General features: G+C 37.2%; 1 protein-coding gene across 2 annotated transcripts in view; it reads right to left on the bottom strand.

Moving 5' to 3' along the window:
- The window catches only part of VAV3 (vav guanine nucleotide exchange factor 3), a 172,925-nt gene that overhangs the window by 5,133 nt on the left and 145,217 nt on the right, over positions 1–22,575 (bottom strand). For both annotated transcript variants that reach the window (XM_059821822.1, XM_059821821.1), the window contains exons 21-25: positions 18,747–18,812; positions 15,380–15,414; positions 13,492–13,608; positions 12,703–12,790; positions 8,407–8,536 (exon numbers count right to left, since the gene is read on the bottom strand). In XM_059821822.1, the coding sequence (XP_059677805.1) occupies positions 8,407–8,536; positions 12,703–12,790; positions 13,492–13,608; positions 15,380–15,414; positions 18,747–18,812 (436 nt within the window). The remainder of the gene's footprint in view (positions 1–8,406; positions 8,537–12,702; positions 12,791–13,491; positions 13,609–15,379; positions 15,415–18,746; positions 18,813–22,575) is intronic.

Here is a 22,575-nt window from a genome sequence, read left to right as displayed (position 1 = left end):
GTTTCTGCCCGTACTTAAATTCTGTGAGGGTCAATGTATTATTATAAAAGCTGTGAGTAGTTGTTTCTCTCTCCTTGTGGTATGGCCTCCTTGTAATTCTGCAGCCATATCCCCTAAGGGTTGCTTTTGTGTATTAGTTTCCATGCTCCTTGAAGCAATGTACATTTACTTGCACTGTTTAACCAAACCTCAGTTCTATTATACAAGCATGGGCAGCACCTCCAGTAGTGCTCAGTAGTCAGCTTAACCCTTCTCCTGTGTTACCAACTTCCATATCAGCAGAACTAAGCCAGCTCTGCAGATTCTTTTGAAAAAAATACTTGTAATATCATGAAATAAGTATTTGTTCATTGAATGTAAGCAAATTCTTTGGCTATTTTAAAACAGATGGTTTTACTAAGAACATACGAAGTAATGTAGCCTATCTATCAGAATATGAAATCCCATTCAAACAGGTATATAAGCTTATTAAGAATTACCAATCAGTATTTTCCTTTAATATTTTGTACTTATATAAAAAAATACTTTACACAGCATATTGTGATATGCAAGACATTGAATCCTTAATTATTGTTACAGTTACTTAAGAATTTTCTGATAAAGCAGTTTTTCATATGAAAAAAGGAATATAATTATAATTTGTTGAAACCATATATGGGAATGTGTGGTAGGCTTAAAGTAATGCTGGGTCTTGATTGCTGTTCTATCACTGTAGGCCACTTCACAATTTTGTTTTCATGGAACAGATACCAGCTTCAGTAAGAGTAGACTTTACAATCAAGTACTGTGCAGCTGAATGAAAGAAGTCATCTTCTATCCTCGCCCAAAAGGATAGAATCTCACAGTATTTACTTACAATAAAGGGTCAAAACTTAACTCCTTTGCATTCTCCGATTCAAAAGAGGTGAGTGCTTCAGACATTCCAGCTGGATGTCATGACCACAGGGTAAACAGTTATACCAGAATGGCTTTCTATTCATCTTTTCTACAGATGTGTCCCTTTCTGTAAGTAAATGTCAACTAGAAGAGTGCCTTAAAGCTTGGATTCTCAATGTTGTGACTACTGCAAGGAAATAAAAGTATCTGCCCCCAAAAAAATCTGTATGTAAGGAGATAGAAATGGAAGAAACAGACTCCAAAACGGTGAACAACTGAGGGGGCAAAACATTCAAGAGCAGTATAGGACATTGAGATTTAAATCCCTGGCATGAATCAGGGGAGGGCTCGGAGACACTCTCAGCACAAGTAAGCACACTAGCCATTCTACTGCCGAGCTGCTACCTACATCCTTTTCCCCTCTAGAAACTATGGAAAGCCTTAAGAATCCATCTCAGAGCACTAAACAATTTGGATGACCTCTGTGGGGCAGGTGTAAAACGTACTGCCTACTTAGATCTCCCAGTCAGATCTTGATTACGACTACATCCGTGTTCGTGCATGCTAGACACCTCCCTTTCCCTAGTGCAAAAGCCAGCCTCAGTCCTGATTTGCACAACCTAGGCAAAGTCTTCAACACCCTGTACACAGAGGTGTGTCAGTGTAACGTGAGTGAACGCTGCGTTCTCAACAGTAGTAGCTCCTTCCATATGCTCCTTGAAGACATTTACCTTCCCATTAGCAAAATTCTTCTTGAATTGTCCAGCGGTGCAGTTCACCTCTGAAGACTAGGCCTTACGAGACCAGAGCAAGTCACAGCCATACCGATGCACTAATTGAGACTACCACTGCTACTACTTTAAGCATTTTTATGCCGTCTCTTAGTTTAAAATTTATGCATTTATTAAAGCCAGGGATGGTTAAATGAGAATAAAGAAAACAATATTTAGGAAACAGATGGGTAAAATTAATTAACAATGCTAATGCAGAATTTAAAGAAAGCATTTTCTAAAAAAGAAAAACATACTGCATTCTAAGATGCTGCTGCAGTATTGTTTGCTGCAGGGATGGGACGAACTTATTTATCTACAACCAGTGACATTTTCAGCTATGTGCATTTGAACAAATACATTAAAATATATATAGCTCATGGATGTCAACTATCTAGCAAATTAACAGTCAATTGATCATTGATTGAATCTGCTGCAACTATTGAGCTTTGCAACACCTATTCAAACTGCTTATTGCAATACACACTTTTGAAAAAGTTTAAGAGTTTGATTTTTGTTACACTCCAAGAGTAACATGTAATAACTCAGTTTTTGGAGTCAGAGAAGAACTGAAGTATTAGATTCGTCCCTTCCCTCACTTGCTGCATACAGAAACAACAGAAGCAAATTTAGAAGAAATATAAAAGCAGTAAAGCAGTACCTGACCAGAAAGGAGTGGAGGAAGGGGGAACAAAGCTGTAGTCTGGAGGAGTTACAAAAGAAAACCCACAGAACAAAGAAGGGGCTTAGAGAAAGAAAGAGAAAAAGAGAAAAGCAAAAGAACATTGAAATATTGGCACAAGATTTAAATAATAGTTTTTTAACTATATAATTCTTTGATAATAAGGAAACTAAGGTTCCCTAGTAAGGATGTCTGGAAGGAAATTGACTATAATAACTAGAAAATTTGGATCTATGATTTAATTTCTAACAACTGCATTTTTCAAAGAGTAAAGTAGAAAGAAGACACCCATTCAGGGTCTCAAGAAGCAAACTGAAACTGCAGACTCTTACAAATATTTTCAGATTTAACAGAATTTTTTTTCTTCTTTAATTTTGTGTGCCCCACTTCTTAACAGTACAAAAGCAGGAACTCACGTATACATAAGAATTACCCTTGAGCCCAGGAAGACTAGTCACACACTCTTAATTAGGAATATAGTCTAAGTACCAGTTGAACTGGGGTCTCATAATATGCATGGGAAAAAAAAAATCTGCATTTTGCCCTGATAATCATTAACATCCATAGGAATTCCACAGCTAAGCTACATCCATCCTCTAAGGCCCAAAAAGTATTGCTCGCCTTTGCAGTTTTCCCTCACTTGAGAGAAAACCCCCAAGCAAGCAAAAAAAAAAGTGTAAGTTTGGCCTAGGCAGAACCAGCACATCATCCTAGTCCCTGTAACAGCTGTAACAGGTGAAAGGTTAGAGATGCACTTGCTCTACTGCCAACAAACCCAGGGTCAACACATTTTTAAATACAAAATTAGATTAAATGAACTAAAATAACTTCAAACAGAAATACAGTTTGTTGGCATGTTCTCACATTTTTTTCCCCTCTTTTGAAGAGGCAATGAAGATATATAGTGTACAGAACCTAATAAAGTCGGGATCTTTGCTCCCAGCTGTGATTTGGAAAGGGAAGTCCATCCTCAACTGGATAAATGAAAATGTAGCTTCTAAATTATGCCTAATAATATCTATAATTACTGACCAAGAGTGTTCCTTAAAAATGTAGCAGGGTTATATTCATCACATACAGCTGCTTCACTGAATTTATTCTTGCGACTACACTTGAAACAAAATAATTTTGCTTCCAAATGTTTATTTGCAGGTATGACAACTAGAACTATTTTATGCAAGGAGTTAAGAAAGAATCCATGGTGGAGGTAATGATAAAGTTTTGTGCATCTTACTTGGATTAGTATAGATACGTTTGTGACAATGAAACTACCAGCATAAATAAACAGGACCGATACTGTATTTTAACCTTCATAAGCTATGGGTTATTTGTTTAAAAACACCCACAACACAAACCAACAGCAGTTCAGGTTAGTATCTCAAAGTAATACAAAAGAAACATACTCCAGGGCCTCTTGCACACACCCTTCTGATCCTTCACAGTGATGATCCTTTCTCCACCTCTAATCCTAAATGGATTATCCAAGAATGCACGAGGTTACCTGAGGAACTCCTTTATACTGGAGCTAGCAACCCCAGGTTACAGCTCTGTGTGGAAATGTGTTACTCAAACCGAAAGGGCAACTTGACTGAAGTAGTGTGCCCATTCTTAGAGACAGGTAACTGCCTTCATTTCTACAGAAGTACAATGATAGTGTGCAAAAGTAGCATGCAGGAATAAAAACAGGTTAGGTGCTATATAGGGGGTGGCTGGTCCCTTCCTATCCATACATTATCTTAACTTTTTAAGAATTTTTCTGTCTGATATAACTGGAGGTTTGGTTTTACATGTGAAATTCTGGACAACTAAACCTACGTGGGCAAGGAAATCCTGCTAGATATCTGCAGATAACTAGGCTATTTTTAAACACTACTGATAAGGGGTTTGATGTTGGCTTTTAAAGAGAAAGGCCAGGTTCTTTTGTTTCCTTAAAGGTTGGGGTGACACTTGTTTTATTTTACTTTATTCACAGATACTTTTACACAGTTAATGCATTAAGTAGTAGAATGATGTGATACTAGTTAATGTACCTACTCCTAGTCTACAGGTGATGAAAAACAGTCACTCAGATAGTATTGGGCTTCATGATTTAGGTTACATTCAAATCTCAATTTCATAAAAACTCAGATTTCTCAATATGATTGTGCTCTGCATCAGCAGACTGGAATAAAGTGCCAAAAACTATTCTGTAGAAGAATGTCAACTTTTCTTCCACTTCTACCTTTATTTCATTAAATGGTCGATCACCCCTCTAATCTAATGTAAGAATTACTATTTTTCTGTGTAGCAAACCAAAATTTGATCATACTATATCTAGAAAAGGCCAAGACTGAAAATTAAGAAGAAAGAATGTATCATTTCCCCCAAAGTCTTCCTAATTAACTTAAATTTCTATATTGAGAAAAGTAAATGTCTGACAGCTTTTACAACCACATTAATTGAAGTGGGAAGCCAAAATGAAGGTTTTTGTTCTAAAAATCTAGTAGATGCTGAAAGGAGAATCAAATTCCCTGAAAATGTATAACATTACAAGGTGATTTATTATGAGTCTCATCAGAAATTACAAGTAAACTGAAATGCCACTTGATTTCTTTCCTTCAATGGGTAAATGAAAACATGACAATTAGAAAAAATGAATATAATCTTTTCTCACATTGTTCTAGAAAGTGAAGTTAATTTGGTATTGCCATTCAATTTCACAGCAGCTCAAAGACTTTGGCAGCAGAAAATGATACAACTTTGTCAAATTCTACAGTAGTTGAGCCCGTATTTTTTAGAAATACTTTTCCCACTTATTCTGTCAATTATATATGCTAAAGACCGGCTGTTTTGAATAAGAAGCTGATGTCTTTTCAAAGGATGGCTTCATTAAAAAATCCAGATACAGTCATGGACAGACTGGATCGATGGGCCGAGGCCAACTGTATGCAGTTCAACAAGGCCAAGCGCCGGGTCCCGCACTTGGGCCACAACAACCCCATGCAACGCGACAGGCTTGGGGAAGAGTGGCTGGAAACCTGCCCTGCAGAAAAGGACCTGGGGGTGCTGGCTGAGAGCCGGCTAAATACGAGCCAGCAGTGTGCCCAGGTGGCCAAGAAGGCCAACGGCATCCTGGCCTGTATCAGAAACAGTGTGGCCAGCAGGAGTAGGGAGGTGATCGTGCCCCTGTACTCGGCACTGGTGAGGCCGCACCTCAAATACTGTGTTCAGTTTTGGGCCCCTCACTACAAGAAGGACATTGAGGTGCTGGAGTGTGTCCAGAGAAGGGCGACGAAGCTGGTGAGGGGTCTGGAACACAAGTCTTATGAGGAGTGGCTGAGGGAACTGGGGTTGTTCAGTCTGGAGAAGAGGAGGCTGAGGGGAGACCTCATCGCTCTCTACAACTACCTGAAAGGGGGTTGCAGAGAGGTGGGTGTTGGTCTCTTCTCCCATGTAACTAGCAACAGGACAAGAGGAAATGGCCTCAAGTTGTGCCAGGGGAGGTTCAGGCTGGATATTAGGAAAAATCTCTTTACTGAGAGAGTGGTGAAGCACTGGAACAGGCCACCCAGGGAGGTGGTGGAGTCACCATCACTGGAGGTGTTCAAAAAACATGTAGACGTGGCATGGTGGGACATAGTTTAGTGGGCACGGTAGTGTTGGGTTGATGGTTGGACTTGATGATCTTACAGGTGTTTTCCAACCTTACTGATTCTGTGATGTGAATAGTATAGTGCAAAATACTGAGTTGAAACCCAAACCTCCTTAAGATCAGCTTCAAACTGCCATTGCATTCACTAGCTTCAGGCCCATGCTTGTTAAAATATGGTGAATGTGACACTGAGTAGTTGCACAACTGAAAAAAAAAGGGAAAGTGCCCCTCTCTCTCTTCATCTGACTTGTCTGGCTTCCTTTCAACAACTGTTTTTCTTGCACTCAGATTAAGTGGGAAGAGGTCAAAAAACCAGCTGTGTGGCGGTTCTCACTGAGGGCTGTGAAGCAAACTCAATGTCCAACCACTGCCCCATGACTTATTTGCTTCCTCTACTAAACAAAACTGCACCCTAAATTTTACCAAGTTCTTTCCAAATTCAGCCCAGCAGGGTTCACACAGCCTAGATACATAGCTATTCTAACATCAACTTGGTAAAAACTAACAGGATACCTTTAAAACTGATTAGCATGACTCGCAGATGGGTCGTTAATCACGGAAATTTTGCTTAAAAAAAAAATCCTAACAAAACCCACCACACTCATAGGGACATGCTAACTCTTTAAAAGAAAACTGTCAAATCCATTAAATGAAAAGTGTCATCAAGAGTCAAACTAGGTAGGCTAGCAGAATTGTGGAAATTTATTAGATTTTATATGAGGAGTCCGAGAACTGAGAGGGGTTTTTGATCAGTTTGGCCTAAGACAAAACCTGCCCACTCTCACCAGCATAGTTTGTAACATTAAATGGCTGATATTTACTGTAGCAGACATGCACTTTCTCATCCCCTTGACTAAAATGAGAGCAACTCACACTCATTTCTCTTGCACTTCTATATACTGCCTAAAAGATCTTGTTAAAGTAGATGGGGTTTTTTGTATGTGGACTGAAGGTAATGAGGATGTACTGTAAGTCTTTTATCCTGTAAAGCATGAAACAACTGAGCTAACGCTCTTGCAGACTAGTAAGTTGGTGGACAGTATAGATTCATTCTAATTGGCCTAAGAAAGTAAAGAAAACAAATTGGTTCTACTCAGAGTCAATAATAACCAAAACCAAATGCTAAGTAAATTAAGCAGGGCATATCCTCACAACAATTAAAGCCTCAATGCTGTGAGGAGGCAAGGGATGAGGAAAGCACAAGAGATGAAAAGAGGAAGAGAGAAGCAAAAGGGAGATCGCAAGCTGAAGGGAGAAGAAAGGATGGGACAGGTAAATTCAGCAAGAATGGAGATGTACTGAGATACAGCATAGCAGGGAGACAACTGACAGAAGTCCTGGGAAGCAATGAAAGAAAACAGAAATGGAAGGAATAAAGAGAAATTGGAAGACAGAGACAGAGTAAATGAAATGCACAGAGACACACTGTTTCTTACAATCATCTATCTGTCCTAAATTATCTTCACTTTAATTAGGAGAGGAAGAAAGTCTCCAAAGTTATAGAAATGTTATGGAATGGTGGCAAGCAAGTAAACAAAAGCTCACAAACACAGCAAATGAAAGTAACACAGCCAGCTTCATCATCACAAAGACTAGACTGGACTCTATGGTCTTTCACAGCAGTCTTCATATTGTTAAAATCCCCATCAATTTTTATTTTCCTCTTATTATCTGTTGCAGTACAAAGATACAGCCATTGTCTGCAGAACTGCAAATCTAATATTTGCTCTTTGACAGAAACATTATATACTTTCCAGAGGCCAGCCACGTGGTAGTTTGTATCATTAACACTGAACTTGTACGTGTCCTAAAAATCATACTGACTTCCACTCTAAGTTGTAATAAGTTAAATAAAGGATACCACATGCATTGCAAATCTTCTCAGTTTATTTCTAAACTTTAAAACTTTTTAATTGCTATTTATATTGTACAGTAGTTCATTAACTTTCAGAAGCTTAGAGGCCTGTAACATTTAAGGTCAAAAGCCAGGCATAAAAATAATTATGATACAGTAAATCTAATGGCTTTTTGAGAAATTTATGTGGTATTACTGAGATGCTGCTTCATATGGCTACACTACAACACTGATTTATTTAAATCCCTTTTTAAGGATTAGAAATTGTCACAGATATCATTAACACTTGTATCTGCATGTATGCAAATGTCTGAAAAAAACAGGCAGGATGCAGTTTAATCTCTCTCCAGCATGCCTAATAGATTTTTGAATATCAGGGAGATTTTAAGTTTGGCAGCAAGACAAATTTACTAGACATGTTTATAAACCTCCTGGCAGATCTGAATCTGCTTAGCTTAAAAAAGTCCTAGCTAAAAGCATTACCATATTAATTGGTTATATGTCAAAAATGGAGAATGAAGATGTTCTAAGTACCCTGTCCTTTTAATATTTATATGACAGAAAATAATATTCAAAAATTTATAATACTCACAGCTGCCACCTGTTCTGTTACTCCTTTGTCCCACTGAGTTTTCAGATTCTTTGTATGGAAATTGAAGAGTAGTATCCAAACTTCGAAAGCCTTCTTTGAGAGAGTGGTGCTTATAGTATTCTATGAGTTCCTTTCAGGAAAGAAAAATACCACGTCACTGGAAATTGAAATCACATCGTTTTCAACATTCTGGTGTTCAGTCAATGACAGTTTTATCATACAAGTAAACTTATTTTATAATACAACATCCCACAGTACATGTTTATTTTTTAAAAATCAACTATCCTAAACATTGACTGCTTTTACACTGTCACTTCACTGGTTTTTGGGTTTTGTTGGTTTTTTTTTAAGTAAAACCTTATTGTCAGAGTCAACACTTATTGCTCCTTTGAGCCAGGCTAAGCATGTATTTGCTTTTCTGAAGTCATGCAGAACGCAAGGTCAGCTGCTTGTTCAGTATATAGCAGTAACTGTCTTTGTTTTCTCAAATTTCTTTTGCAATGATAAGCGATGTTTATCCACAAATGCATTTGTAAGTGCACAGATCCAAAATAAAGCATACAACTTGCATATAAGTCAATAGCAACTTGATGAGCAGATACATGGACCATGTAAAACTTTCATGGCTCTGCCATTAAAATTTTGGGGTTGTGGTTTTTTTGGGGGGCTTTTGGTTTGGTTTTGGTTTTTTTTCAGATAGTGCACACTGACCGAAAAATCCAGCATGTCACATTCTCCTTGGGCCTAATCCAAAAATTTGTCTCTGTGTGTATATATGTGTGCATATATATAAACATACAGATGCACACACAGACATATTTTATATATGCACACAAACTTTATATATACACGCACACATACATATATGAAAATATAAAATATTGGCTCAAATAGTCTATGAACCAAGGAGATAAGTTACTTCAGTTTCTATTCTGAAGAAGGCAACATGCATCAAAATACTGACAGCTCATGTTATTCCTTTGCTATCTTCAACCCTGGCCGTTCTCTCTTACATTTGGATTAGCCCTAATAATGTCAATATTACACAGTTTGTACACAGAGCCTAGAATAAGATTAAAAGTGACCAGACAATTCAAAGCAAATGTATTTCATTTGACTGTGGGATTCCACTCTTCAGAAATGCAAACACAAAGCAATTTATTTACTGTAAAACCTTCACTCCTACCAGTAACTCAGTCATTCCATTCTACTTACTTACATTTAGATTTCCAAAATCAAATTGACCAAGCCAAGCTTAGGTCAAAATAAGGAAATAGTACTGTGTTCAATCATACCCTTCTAGTTAAAAAAATTTTAACAAAATTATTAGCCTACAACAGCCTACATCAGTTGTATATTAATTCCAGCTAAACAAAATGACTCGCAAATTATTTAGTCCAAGATCTAGTGCATGAACCGTAAGTTCTCGATAACACTCTGAAGATTATCATCTGAACTGAACTCTGGAGCACTTCACTCCCCACACTGTGAGCTGTTGCATGTCTCTGAAACTGCTTCTAAGGCAGAGGTCCAAAGCTAAGTAAAATCTATACCTGCTTTTAACAGTTCATAATCACAGACCTGCCAGGCACTCCAAGTAAGCAGAAAGGCCCGGAGAATAAGAACTGTTTGGGCTTTGCTGTCTGATATCATCACAGCATGCAAGCTACAATGTCAGCAATCAAATTTTCTGTCATGTATCATCACTGAGTACCCAGATGTTCAAATTACCAAAGCAACAGAGAAGGTGATTCGTAAGTAAGGAGCATTCAAAGTAGGATTTCCGGATAAATGCAAAAATAATTAGTATGATACTTCTGTTAACTTTTTGCACCACATAAGTCTGTAAGAATTATGCTGTTTGGTAAAGATAGTAAGAATTTCAACTGGACAGATTTTATTTTTTGGCAAAATAAGTAAAATGGTTCCCAAGTGAGAAAAAAATTTACTTTGGGTCACAAAGATTCAGTTGCTTTCAAAAGCTCAGTTTTTAACACCATTCTTCCATGAAAACAGTCGACAAACACTTGGCCTCTAAAACATTCATTGCACAAATCACAGTAGCAAGCTTCCAAACAGGTAAGTAAGGTAAGTAGCCCCTGCCAGCATGGATGGGGCTCCTCGGGCGTCTGTCACACTACCATGATTCACATCAGCAGCAGAGCTGACCTTTCACTGCACCTTGGCCGCTATACACTCAGCATGTTTTAATCACTCTTGTGAAAGTTTTTCAAATGTACTATGAAAACTATGTACAAGAGCTGTTCTACTTTTGTTACCTCCAAAGTAGTACAGAACACTGTGTCACTGCAGATCACTACTTTAGGTTTCCATGGCTGCTGGCTTTGACTGTCTTCTGCTCCCAGTTCTACTCAGACTACTTTTGTTCCTCTCTTCTTCCAGACACTGTTACTTTGTCTTTTGGAACTACCCAGAACAAAGGAGTTGTTCCACAGCATATGCAAACAGTACTTACACTATCACTTGTCTATTTAACTCTCAAGGGCAGACTTCATAATACCCTAAAACTGAGTTAAGAAATGACTTTTTCCTAGTTGAATGTTAGCAAGGCTAAATTGGTAGCAATGAGGTCTTTACACTAGAAGTTTCTTTTGTACTTTCAATTCTTTGACACAATGCATATTCTTTTTGTTTCTTTTTTATTCAAGTTTGTGTTCTGTACTTGCATCTCTGATCATTCAGCTCTATTTTGAAATCTGCATCAGTGCATTAAACTGCATCATTGCCATAAGAAGATATCTGGCAGCATGCGACTCGAGCTCACATGCTTTGTCAAGATCCTCAGAGCGCTCATATGTTCTCATCAGTTTCCAGTGAATCATTGGTAGTGTCTGCAGACAAAGTAGGCACCTCCTTCATGCATTTGAGAAACACCATGATTTCTGTGGCTACCAATGGTAAGATCTCAGGGTCCCCAGCCTTAACTCTAAACACTTCACTGGTTTTTAAGTGTCAAATGAAGACATGAGGGTGCAGAAAGAGCTTGGTGCATTCTTCATCAGGAAATTTATGTTCTTCCCATTGTAACGAGCATTTATTTCAATTAGAGTCAGGCAAAGCATAGATTTCTGATTGATTTTTTACCACTTGTAGGATGCTTTTGCTTTACGGGGTATCAGTGGTTAAATTAAAATCATTTCAAAGGCTTCCTGATTTTAAGCTTCTCTCCCTACTCTTGTTTTGCATTGTCCTTCATTTTTATTTATAGTTTTAGAGTACTTGGATATGCGTGCAGGAAGGCTGCAGCATAAGTTTTAATCTAATTGACTGCACTAAATATAATATATTGAACAAGCTTCCTTTCACAATGCATCAGAAAATGCTTAAGCAGTAAAATTTTACAAATGCACTAAGGTAATTTATTCAGACACCTAGTATTTATGAGTCTTGTTTGAACAAAATGAGCTGTCAAGAAATTCTTTCAAATTAAAGGTCAAAAAAAGGAATTTTTTCCCCAGTACAAGATGACTCTGACATAACACTGAAAACTCACTAGGCCGTTATAGCACCAAACTCTTATTTCTGGGGATTAACTACGCCTATAGTCGGAGTGAAAGTTAATGAGAGCGCCTATTTTTTGTGTGTTATAACTATAGTTTGCTAGTAAGTGGTTTGCTGCCACAGAGTGTAAGTTCGAAGTAGCCACACAGTTGCTTTAATTTAGACTAGTTGATATTGACTCCATGTGACTATTATTCCAAGAAGCATTTCTGAGCTTGTAGCAGTTTAGACAGACCCACTCTCTAGCTGCTCTTCTTTGTCTGGTACACCAGGACCAGGAAGACCAGCCTCTTCCAAGGTTGTCTGGGCTCTCTGACACAGCTGCACCTTATATCCTTCTCCCTCTGAACTTACACATCAACAGGCATCATTATGTTCAGCACTGCATGTGTACATGTGCTAGGAAGGAACCTTCACCTAGCTACTTTTAGGGATCATTACTATATAGAGAAAGATTTCCAAAGACAACAAATTCTCCTTTCAAGATTCAGCCTAATTCCTTAGTGGGCTTATGCATGGGATTCAAATTCCTCCTCTTTTCCACATCACTGCAAGGGATACAGTCCAGTCCTAAATATAAATATGTAGTTTTAAGCACATACTACCATCACTTAGAGAATAAACCATAAATATAAAAAATTTTCCTATTAGCAGGTATGGACACAATTCAAATCTCTCACAGCCTTCTGTAATTTCACAAACTAAAGTAGTTCTCACTAACAGCCACAGCTACATAGAAAATTGCACATTGTTAAAAACCTAATCAATGCTTACCATTAAATTTTTAAATTTTCTATTTTCTGCAATGTGGAAAAAGCCATCTCTTGTTAAAATCTTGATGTGTTTCACCTCGTTATTGTACCTGTGGGCAATGAATAACTTATGAATATAAATGCGTTTTTAATCAGACACAATCAATAATTACCTGAGGGCATGCCCCATAACACCATACGAATAAATTCTTAAGACAAAACGTATATCTGTGCCAAAACAAAGTTGACGTCTAATTAAACAAATATATTTATTAAAGTGCAGCTGAGGAGGTAATCTGTATTCAGAAAAAAAGTCACTACTAACTGCTTATTCTAATTGGGAATTCCCATGTATTTCTTATCTTTATATTCATGTTGATAAACAACACGAAAGCAAACAAGACCCTGACAATAATTTTCATCCAGACAGTTTATGAACCCAGATTTTACTGAAATGTCTGAGATGCAAAGGGCTTCGACAAGTTCTCACTGAAGTCAATGAAACATTCTTATTCACTTCAGAGAAGCAGGTCACATTACACTCCAAACACTTGCTTACTCTTACCCAATATACCAAACCATCATTTTTGTAGGCCTGTTGGCTACACCAGCATTATAAAACCATTGCTCCCTTCCTACTATAAATCCTCGTTATTTTTGTCAGCAACTTCAGTTTTGCTATATTAAGTCTCTTAAAGGCTGTGTATTATTATATAAATTGAAACAGGTTTTAATTTTCCTTCATTATTTCAAGTATTATCTAAACATAAATGAGAACAAGAAAACTTTCTGTAGATCTTATTCCACTTACTTAATACTAATTGCATATTCTCCTGACTCTTTGGTCCTGTGCCGCACCAGGTAAGTGCTATTTACTCTGTTAATAAGTTCACTCTCTGCTTGCAATCTTTCCATTGCTCCTGCAAACCTGTAACAGAGAACAATAAAAATTGCCTATCATTTTTTCAAAGCTACAAAAAAGGGTCTATCAAATATGCAATGCAGAGTCTCAATATTCTGCATATGATGGCGACCTAAAAATACATCAGTTGCAACTGAATACCACTTCCAGATCTTTGAATGAAGAATAAAGTGTGAAAAAACTCTGCACTGGCAGGGGGAAATTCTTCATTAGAAAAGTGCTTGTGCCCATGCTGAACAAAATGCCTGTCAAGGAAAGTACCTGAGCCTGAGCATTAGCTGAATGACTACTGGCTTGAATAGCTCATAAAACCAAATGTTTTTCTGAATCATGTGTTGCAAGTGAAACAATAAAACAGTGGTCCAGAACTTTTGAACCTCCTGAGTTCTAGTGGGATTTATCATAGAGTGGAGAATCAGTACCAGTAGTACACTAGGTCAAAAAAAAAAAACCTATACAAAAATTTGGTATTTATACAGACACACTATTTTATTTGGTTTCATAATTATTCATAACCTTTAAAGGTGAAAGTGTAATGGGTAGACTAAACATCCACAAACAAAAAAAAAAATTCAGCCCAAATATCTTCAAATTTGAAAGAGCTGATGCTAAGAGTTGAAAGCTAAGACAAATAAGTCACCAAATCTGCAGCCTGACTGCATAAGCAGATTTGTGCCCTTGCTCTGCCTTGCTGTTTTGGGTGGGACTTTAAGAGAGGCTGTCAGCAGACATTTATTTGCAAAACTAGATGTTAAACTGTTAATTGAGGAAAGGGACGTAGCTTCCAGGGATATTATGCTTATTCTACCATTTTAGAAAGTAGTCTAAAGACAGTCAACATTACAGACCACTACTATGTAAAATTTCATACTAACACATCACTATCAATTAGAAGGGAACTTTAAATGAAAAATAGTTATTTTATGAAACACACCAGGGAACATGCATTTTGAAGTCTATCACAAAATACATGACTTCTTACAGCAAGTTTCAGACTAAAGTCATTTTTCAGTTAAATATTCCAAATCCTTAGAAGGTAAAAACTGACCCCAATGACATGCTTTCTTCTAACAAAATTATAAATAGAGCACATGTCAGAATTTAATTTAAAATGCCAATTTTAAATATTAAACATTCTATTTGGCTTGTTATGAAAAATTAGTATTTGTTTAGATGTGGTTCTGATTTCACTTTTTGGCAAACTAGAGGAAATCAGAACTCATGTCTAAATGACAAAGCATTAAAACCAGTGAAAGAACACAAGTGATGCTTATTCTGTTCTCTCAGAATCACCATGTCTTTTCTAGAAGCAAGTGAATTCCAGTAAAGAGTTCACACACTACATAAGCTCCAGACCAGCAGTGGTTTTAGTTTTGATAGTCTTCTTTTTTTTTAAATAAAATTTAAAAAAAGAAAATGCAGAATTATTCATGAGAGAAGATGTATTTAACGTTATTCTTTCTCTTTATTCACTTAACATGTAAGACCTGCTTGCACGCTTTATATTATACTCATCTCTTATTACTCTGTTTCAGACCTCTGGGACTAAGGCTGCACGGCTACAGACTTGTAAACAAAATGTCAAAATCATTAAGCACTTTATTACATCAGAAATGCTTTTAGGCAATGCATGGTGTTGCTTTCCCAAACCATTACACAACGCCTTCTTCAGAAGCTTAAAAAAGTTACAACAATATAAATTAAATTGTAATAAACACATGTCTTTCTATGACTGCTTCTTTCAAAGAGATTCTTGTAAGACTAGACAGGGACTCACCACAGTTGTGAAGAGTAGTCTACTGGTTTAGGAACCTAGGACATGAAACAATACAAGAGATTGATGATCAAGATTTTTTTCTGATCAACACAAATTAGCTAGCATTGATCTAATTGTCAATATCCAGATGAAACAAGTTAAAAGAAACAGATGATCTAATTAGTCTGCAAGTCTATTTTCTTTTGAAGGAAGTTATAATAAAGGACAAATATTCCATACCATTCTGAAAGTAGTACAGAATATTTTAACTCTTTGCTGCTGTGACAGATTTTTTTACTTAAAAAACTGTAGGAAGTTTTTCTGACAGTGCCTACATTCAATTTTCTTATATAAAATAGCCCAATGCTACATATTGTTGAAAAGTATCATTAAAATGTGCAACAAATTTAAAGTAACGTATAAAATTCACTTCATGTATGGCCTTAGAAAGACTGTCTACTAGGAAATATAATATATCATCTTCTGAGAGAGTTGAGGATAATCCATAGCTTATCCTGTATTGTATGACATCATTCATACCTTCGTACTTGACTTGGTTAACTCCTGTACTGAATTTTAATAAGCATGGAATTTGATTCTCAAATTCAATTCCAAAAATCAAGCAAACTACAACCAGTTTGCAAAATGGATGTTATATGCATACATAAACATACGCACAGATAATGCTTATACAGGCACAAGATGCACAGTATAGCAGTCCCCATGAAAACTTACATTTTTTTCTAAATAACAAAGCAGACACTAGTGTGGAACACATTAAAGTTCTCTGTGATAAAACCAGGGTCACATGTTCAGCTTGCACAACAGTAAATCTATCCAGGTGTTAAAACAGTCATTAAGTTAGTCTAGTTCTTGAGAGAGAAAAAGGAAACATGCATGACTCCCAAATAGTGTAGATAAAGGGCTCTCAAATGGTAGCAAACTCCTTTGAAGTGTAGGGGCCCTAACACAGCCAGGTACTACCACTGGCAGCAGCAGTGGCACTTCATATCCCTACAGCTACTGATGGTGTTATTTGGGCATCTCTGCTTCTAATGGTGAGGCTTGGAAAAAAGTGAACAGATGATTAATATGCTGGCAAAGAATGCCTACGAGAAATGTTTTAGTGAAGTGACCAAATGATACGTTTCAAGGCCAACTAGGCACTTAGAGAGTCTTCACATGCTGTGAGATATTTCAATAATAGAGAAGAATTGCACCTTTAATGATTTGTATTATCCCCCATAGGACTAATTAAATAACATGCATTCTATCAGCAGCAGGAGAAGAAAGAATGGTTAAAAAAGGACATTCTTAATTTGTCAAGTAGTCCTACTATGTTGGAAAGGATATAAAAATTCAAAGATGGCTTAAGTCCATCCTTCAGAGCAGTTAAACAATAGATGAGTAGTCCTTTTCATTAATATTGAATGGACAGATGTATAGAGATATAGATATATAGAGAGATATATAAAAAACAAGTGTGGTTCATTGTCATGAAATACAGTAAAATCAAGTGTTATTCCAGAAGCTCTTGGCTCATACTGTGCTATGTATCCAATGCCTCTATAGAAATCAGAAAACTGGAAGAAAGCTAGGAAGAACCAGGTATTACTCATATGGTGCAGAAAATATCTGCTGACATATACTACTTATTGCAAAGAGGAAAAAATTGTTTATAGGTACATCTGTGAAAAGTCTGGAATATAGATATTCTGCAGCTCAGCAGTTTTTCATTCAATATTCATTCCTAAAGTATTTTGATGTATGTATTTTATGCTGTTTCTGGGCATTTTTATATCAGCTGGTTGTAAAGACTGTTAGGCTTAATAATAACAGTAAAAGTTACAGCATGTTTAAAACTTGATTGATGTTTCGGTATCTTTAACTGCATCATTTATCATAGTAAGATGTTTGTATTTCATCCTTACAAGTTAACAGTGGTAAAGCATCGATTTATCTTTTTGTTCTGATCATGACACCGCTTGGTAACATTTTATGAGTAATATTTATTCATTCTGTAAAACTGTATTATTCTCAATACTCCTCAAATAGTATATTCCTAAATTTAGCAGAAAGCTTTATCAATCTTCACAACACTCCAGTAGCAGTTTTCCTAACTTTGGATATCCCGCTTCCCCTGCTTTAAGGTGTAGTGGTGGATGCTAAAACATTGCTACAGTTGCTGTCAATGTCACTATACAATGACTGTCTGGGTGGCTCTAAGAACCTAACACCAGTACATAGCAGGTACTATGTCCAGGAAATGGAATGGGAAATACACAACTTTCACAATAAGCAAGGAGTGGAGGGAAGAAAGTTAAGTTCACATAACATTTTCATCTTTATTCCAGATCTGTTCTCTCACCCAGTCTAACATACCTTGTATCTACAAATATTCTGTGCATCAATCAAAATTCTGAAAATACAGGATACTAAAAATGTCTCAAGATATACTATGTATTTATATTCTTTAGGATCATATCTATATTTGTTTTAGAAGCTAAAGCACAATATAAGCCTTAAAGGCATATCAAATTGCAGCCACTAACAGCTGATACCACCTACTTATAAACTGTTTAAGTGGCATATCTTGATTGCTGTCATGAAAGCAATTCTATTAATAAGTCAAACTGTTGTGAATCAAGTTAAAAGAAGTTAAAGCTGTCTTAAAGCAAAGTAAGGAATGTAATTAATCACTAGTTTTATGGGTTTACATCAATTAATCTCAACAAAGGGACATATAGTTATCTGATGCACAGTGTTATAAAGGGCAGAGAATGAAGGAGCAAGCATACAGTGTATCAATGCATCATCATGTCTGTATACAAAACTCTTGAGTACATATTATAAAATAATTTTTCTTATTGTTATCCTGAACTTTTCTAGATTGAGAACATCCTTGTGTGAACTAAAGGCAGGTAAGAACCTACAGAGAGGAGAAAATTAATCAAGCAGTCTGAATTCAAAGTTTAATATAAGTTTTATGCATTTTTAAACTCACTACTTATGATGTAATCCCTCTCTCTAACTCAAAGTGACTGGGGAATAGATTAGATAGAATCACCTTACTGCTGGGGAAGGAAGAAAGTGCACTATCACATAAAATGTGTTTGTTCTATATTCTGGAAACTCTTTAGACAGTTCAATTCATTAATATTCCCAGATGTTACACCTGCTTCTCAAACATGTTTTCTTGACATGTCCTATTTACATCAGATAACCAAAAGTATTAGAATGCTATATTTTAAGCTATATTGAACATACCATGAAAACACAAAGTAACTAGAAACAATTTGATTTTCATAAGGTAAGATTAACAAAGCAATGGTATGAACTAGGCAGTTTTTCTGTAAGATGACAAACAGAATTAAACAATCGTACTTACACACGGGCTAGGCTTTACTGCATCACTTGGGAAGAATCCAAGCTCTCCTGTTGTCAGATTTCTGCCCTAGAAAAACACCCCAACATTTTCCATTTTTGAGACATAATAGGGATTAATAGTAAATAATACATGCACAGGGATTTAGGACAATAAGAGTGTATCAAAAAGTCTTTAAAATAAAATGCTGTTCTGATAAAGCGTTACTCAACAGTTGTGTGGGTTTTTTTTTCTTTATTTATATAATTAATAATTATAGCTGATACAGCTGAGAGCTCTAAGAGATGAGATGGAAGAAGAGGGCTCTGAGCCTAGGTTGCAATGCCCAGTTCTGTCAATGTCTGCTCGTGTTTGATATCTCCATTAAGTACCTCCTTTCAAGTTACTTCCTCCGCACTTGGCATCACTCTAGTGAGAGCCGCCACACTGCGACATTACAGATCCCCAAAATGACTACACCACCATGCAGCGGCAGTTGCAGCACCTGAGAAACCACGCTAACTCCCACGGAAACTTACGGCTAATGATCCATCAGCCAATTCAGATATAAAGTTCTATACTTAAGGGTTTCTATAAGTGATGCAGATCATTGGAAATCGTGTGGGCACAAGAATACTAACAGAATTAAAGATTAACTCTCTATGACATATTCACAAAATGCTGTAGGTGCACCCACACAACTGTGAGACCAGCTGCAGAAAGGCATCCAGCATGGCCTAAACTGAGCCTTTTATGCAACACAACTGCTGTCCAATGTTGCCACCAATTTACTCTGGGCTTCTAAGGACCAAGAGTGACCTGATCATCACAGAGCTATGTCTCAGCAGCTCACAGTTCACCACCCAGCTCTCCTGAAGAATGTCTCCTCAGCCAGACAGAACAGCAAAATAAAAACACCTTTCTAGTCCTAGTAAACATTCAGCTGTGACCACGCTGACCACATTTTTCAGAGCAGAACAGAGCACATAGTGAAAATTTCTAAACGCAGATACATAAAATGAAGGCATCAAAATGTGTATTTTGGCAAACAAATGCTTTCATTTAATAGATTTTTAAAAGCACATAAATGCTTTTAAAATTTAATTTACTGACTGTAAACTTAATATAGTATCAGCGTTTGGCAATGAGAGTAAGAATACGTATTTTACAAGCATTGTAATCTCAAAAACTACATTTATTTTTTATTTTTGATGGCATACCTGCAACATAAAAAAACTAAAAAGGGAAAAAATGCTTCAGAAACAGACATGGAATTTCTTTGGGGTTTTAGTTCATTTTGTTTCTGTAACACTAAGTCTGTAATTGTACCCTAATACCACCACACGAAACAGAATTAAGCAATTTCAAACAGGGTGGAGCTAAATGTAAAAACAAGAATTAACGAGGGTGTATGAAAAAACAAAAACATTCTTCGATTGTGATACTCTAAAACACAATGAGTGCATCATTGTCCTAGGGAGATCATTATGCATTTTATCACACACAGATAGTGACCCCAGTAACCGCCATCTTTACCAAATATACAGAGAAGTGCAGAGGAGGCAGAGGAGAGAGAAAAGCAGTCAAGCAGTATTTAAGCTACAATATGCTGAATAGTGATAATATTAAGAAAAGAATTATGTGCAAACAAGTGACAGTCTTACAGATCTGAACCAGTGTTCAGCAAAGCTTCCTTGCCCTCTTTCCCACTCTCTGCTTGAGTACAGGTTACCCTTTGCATCCATATATTCTACTTACTCCCGAAATAATAATCCCTCTGAAGTACAGAATTAACTTACACGCAGAGCTCTGACACAGTCTCCCATCTAAGTGATACTTATTTACAATAGTAATCTTATCTGAATAGCAAGTGATATCACAGTCAATAAGACCAGCCACTGAATAAAATATATTAATGAGAAAAAGCATTTGAAGGAGCACAATATGTGCCCACACACCATTGCTATTCGTGAGAAACATTTATATAAAGTGAAAGAACCTGAACAAGATGACACATCATGCAACGTATGTCCACAACAACTAGAAAGCAGCCAAGGATCAAAATTTGATGAGCTCAGGAACAGACCCCTGTGTTACCTTCTGAAAGTGCAAAAATGGTGTTTCGTAATGTTTACAGTGCTTCCTCCCACAAGTCAGAAATACAGTCTGGATACTTACAGGATTCTCTCTTACTGTTTTTCCAGAAATGTATTTGCACACTCTGAAATCTAGAATAAAAGCTAGCTTTGATTTGCTGGCATTTAAATGCTTCAGTGTGCACTGAATTATACCAAACTGAGCTGTTCTATGACCTCAAGTACAAATAAAAAAATAAAGCCACATTACAGCCACTGAAGAAACTGTAGCATGTACAGAAAAAACAGACCATGGGACAATATGATGTAGAGCCAGCATTACATTACCTGGCTTAAATCCTGCTAGCAGTACACAATGGTATGACCCACAGCTTAAAAACACAGCAAAGCAGCAAAGATCATGAAATTGGCTGTGGTCCGTACTTGTTAAATCATTATCACAATGCAGACATTATAATGTATACACATTCAGAATAAGGAAACTGAACTGCAATGCAGAGGCTGTACTGTAACATATGTGCACTTTAAGTATTCTGTAGTTAACAAGTCAATGGCACTTGCAGCAAAAAAGTAATCATATGGAGGACACTGAACATTCACTGAAATGAAGTGGTGAGAAACTACGTCATCAGTGGACAGACTTATATGAGAGGTACAGCATTAAGAAATACTCTCTGACCAAGCAACAATCCTACAATTTCCTTAGATGTCACCACTTGTTGGAAGATGCTGTTCTGCGCAGCTGTGGGACACAGATGTGTCGCTTCGTTGGGCTAGGGGAGGCTACAAGTGAAGTATGTGTTCTACGGACAGTACACCAAGACCAAAGTGAAAGCAGCAGTAGAGAAGTCATATGGTCAGACTCTCTCATCACAGAAAATATCCCCAAGCACTGTGACCAGTACAAAACTTTGCCTTTGCATTTTGAGCAGTACCATCAATGTAACAAGCACCAACACAACCCAAGAAAGGCTTTGTCTTCTGAAAACAAGCTTCACATGACATAACTGCAGATGGCTTTGTTAGTTAAATAAAAGCAAATCCTTAAACAGAACAGGATTTGATTTATTACACATTGCTGAAGGAAACAGCTCACTTTAAAATGCTCTGTCAATAATGAGCTCATACAAATAATTTCATAATGTCCTTAGGAGACAAGGTTATTTTCACAGAATCACTAAGGTTGGAAAAGACCTGTAAGATCATCAAGTCCAACCATCAACTAACGCCACCATGCCCACTAAACCATGTCCCACAATGCCATGTCCACACGTTCCTTGAACACCTCCAGTGATGGTGACTCCACCACCTCCCTGGGCAGCTTATTCCAGTGTCTCACCACTCTCTCAGTAAAGAAGTTTTTCCTAATATCCAGCCTGAACCTCCCCTGGCACAACTTGAGGCCATTTCCTCTTGTCCTGTCGCTAGTTACATGGGAGAAGAGACCAACACCCACCTCTCTGCAACCCCCTTTCAGGTAATTGTAGAGAGCGATGAGGTCTCCCCTCAGCCTCCTCTTCTCCAGACTGAACAACCCCAGCTCCCTCAGCCGCTCCCCATTAGACTTGTGCTCCAGACCCCTCACCAGCTTCGTCGCCCTTCTCTGGACACACTCCAGCACCTCAGTGTCCTTCTTGTAGTGAGGGGCCCAAAACTGAACACAGTATTCGAGGTGCGGCCTCACCAGCACATGTTGTTTACTTTAGAAATCCTAGCTAAATTCATCAAGGCTTGGTGTCATTCATACACAAAACTAT

The sequence above is a fragment of the Gavia stellata genome, chromosome 10 (assembly GCF_030936135.1).
Source record: "Gavia stellata isolate bGavSte3 chromosome 10, bGavSte3.hap2, whole genome shotgun sequence".
Taxonomy (NCBI): Eukaryota; Metazoa; Chordata; class Aves; order Gaviiformes; family Gaviidae; genus Gavia; species Gavia stellata.
The sequence above is the reverse complement of the archived record's forward strand: the minus strand, read 5'-3'. Positions and strand labels throughout refer to the sequence as shown.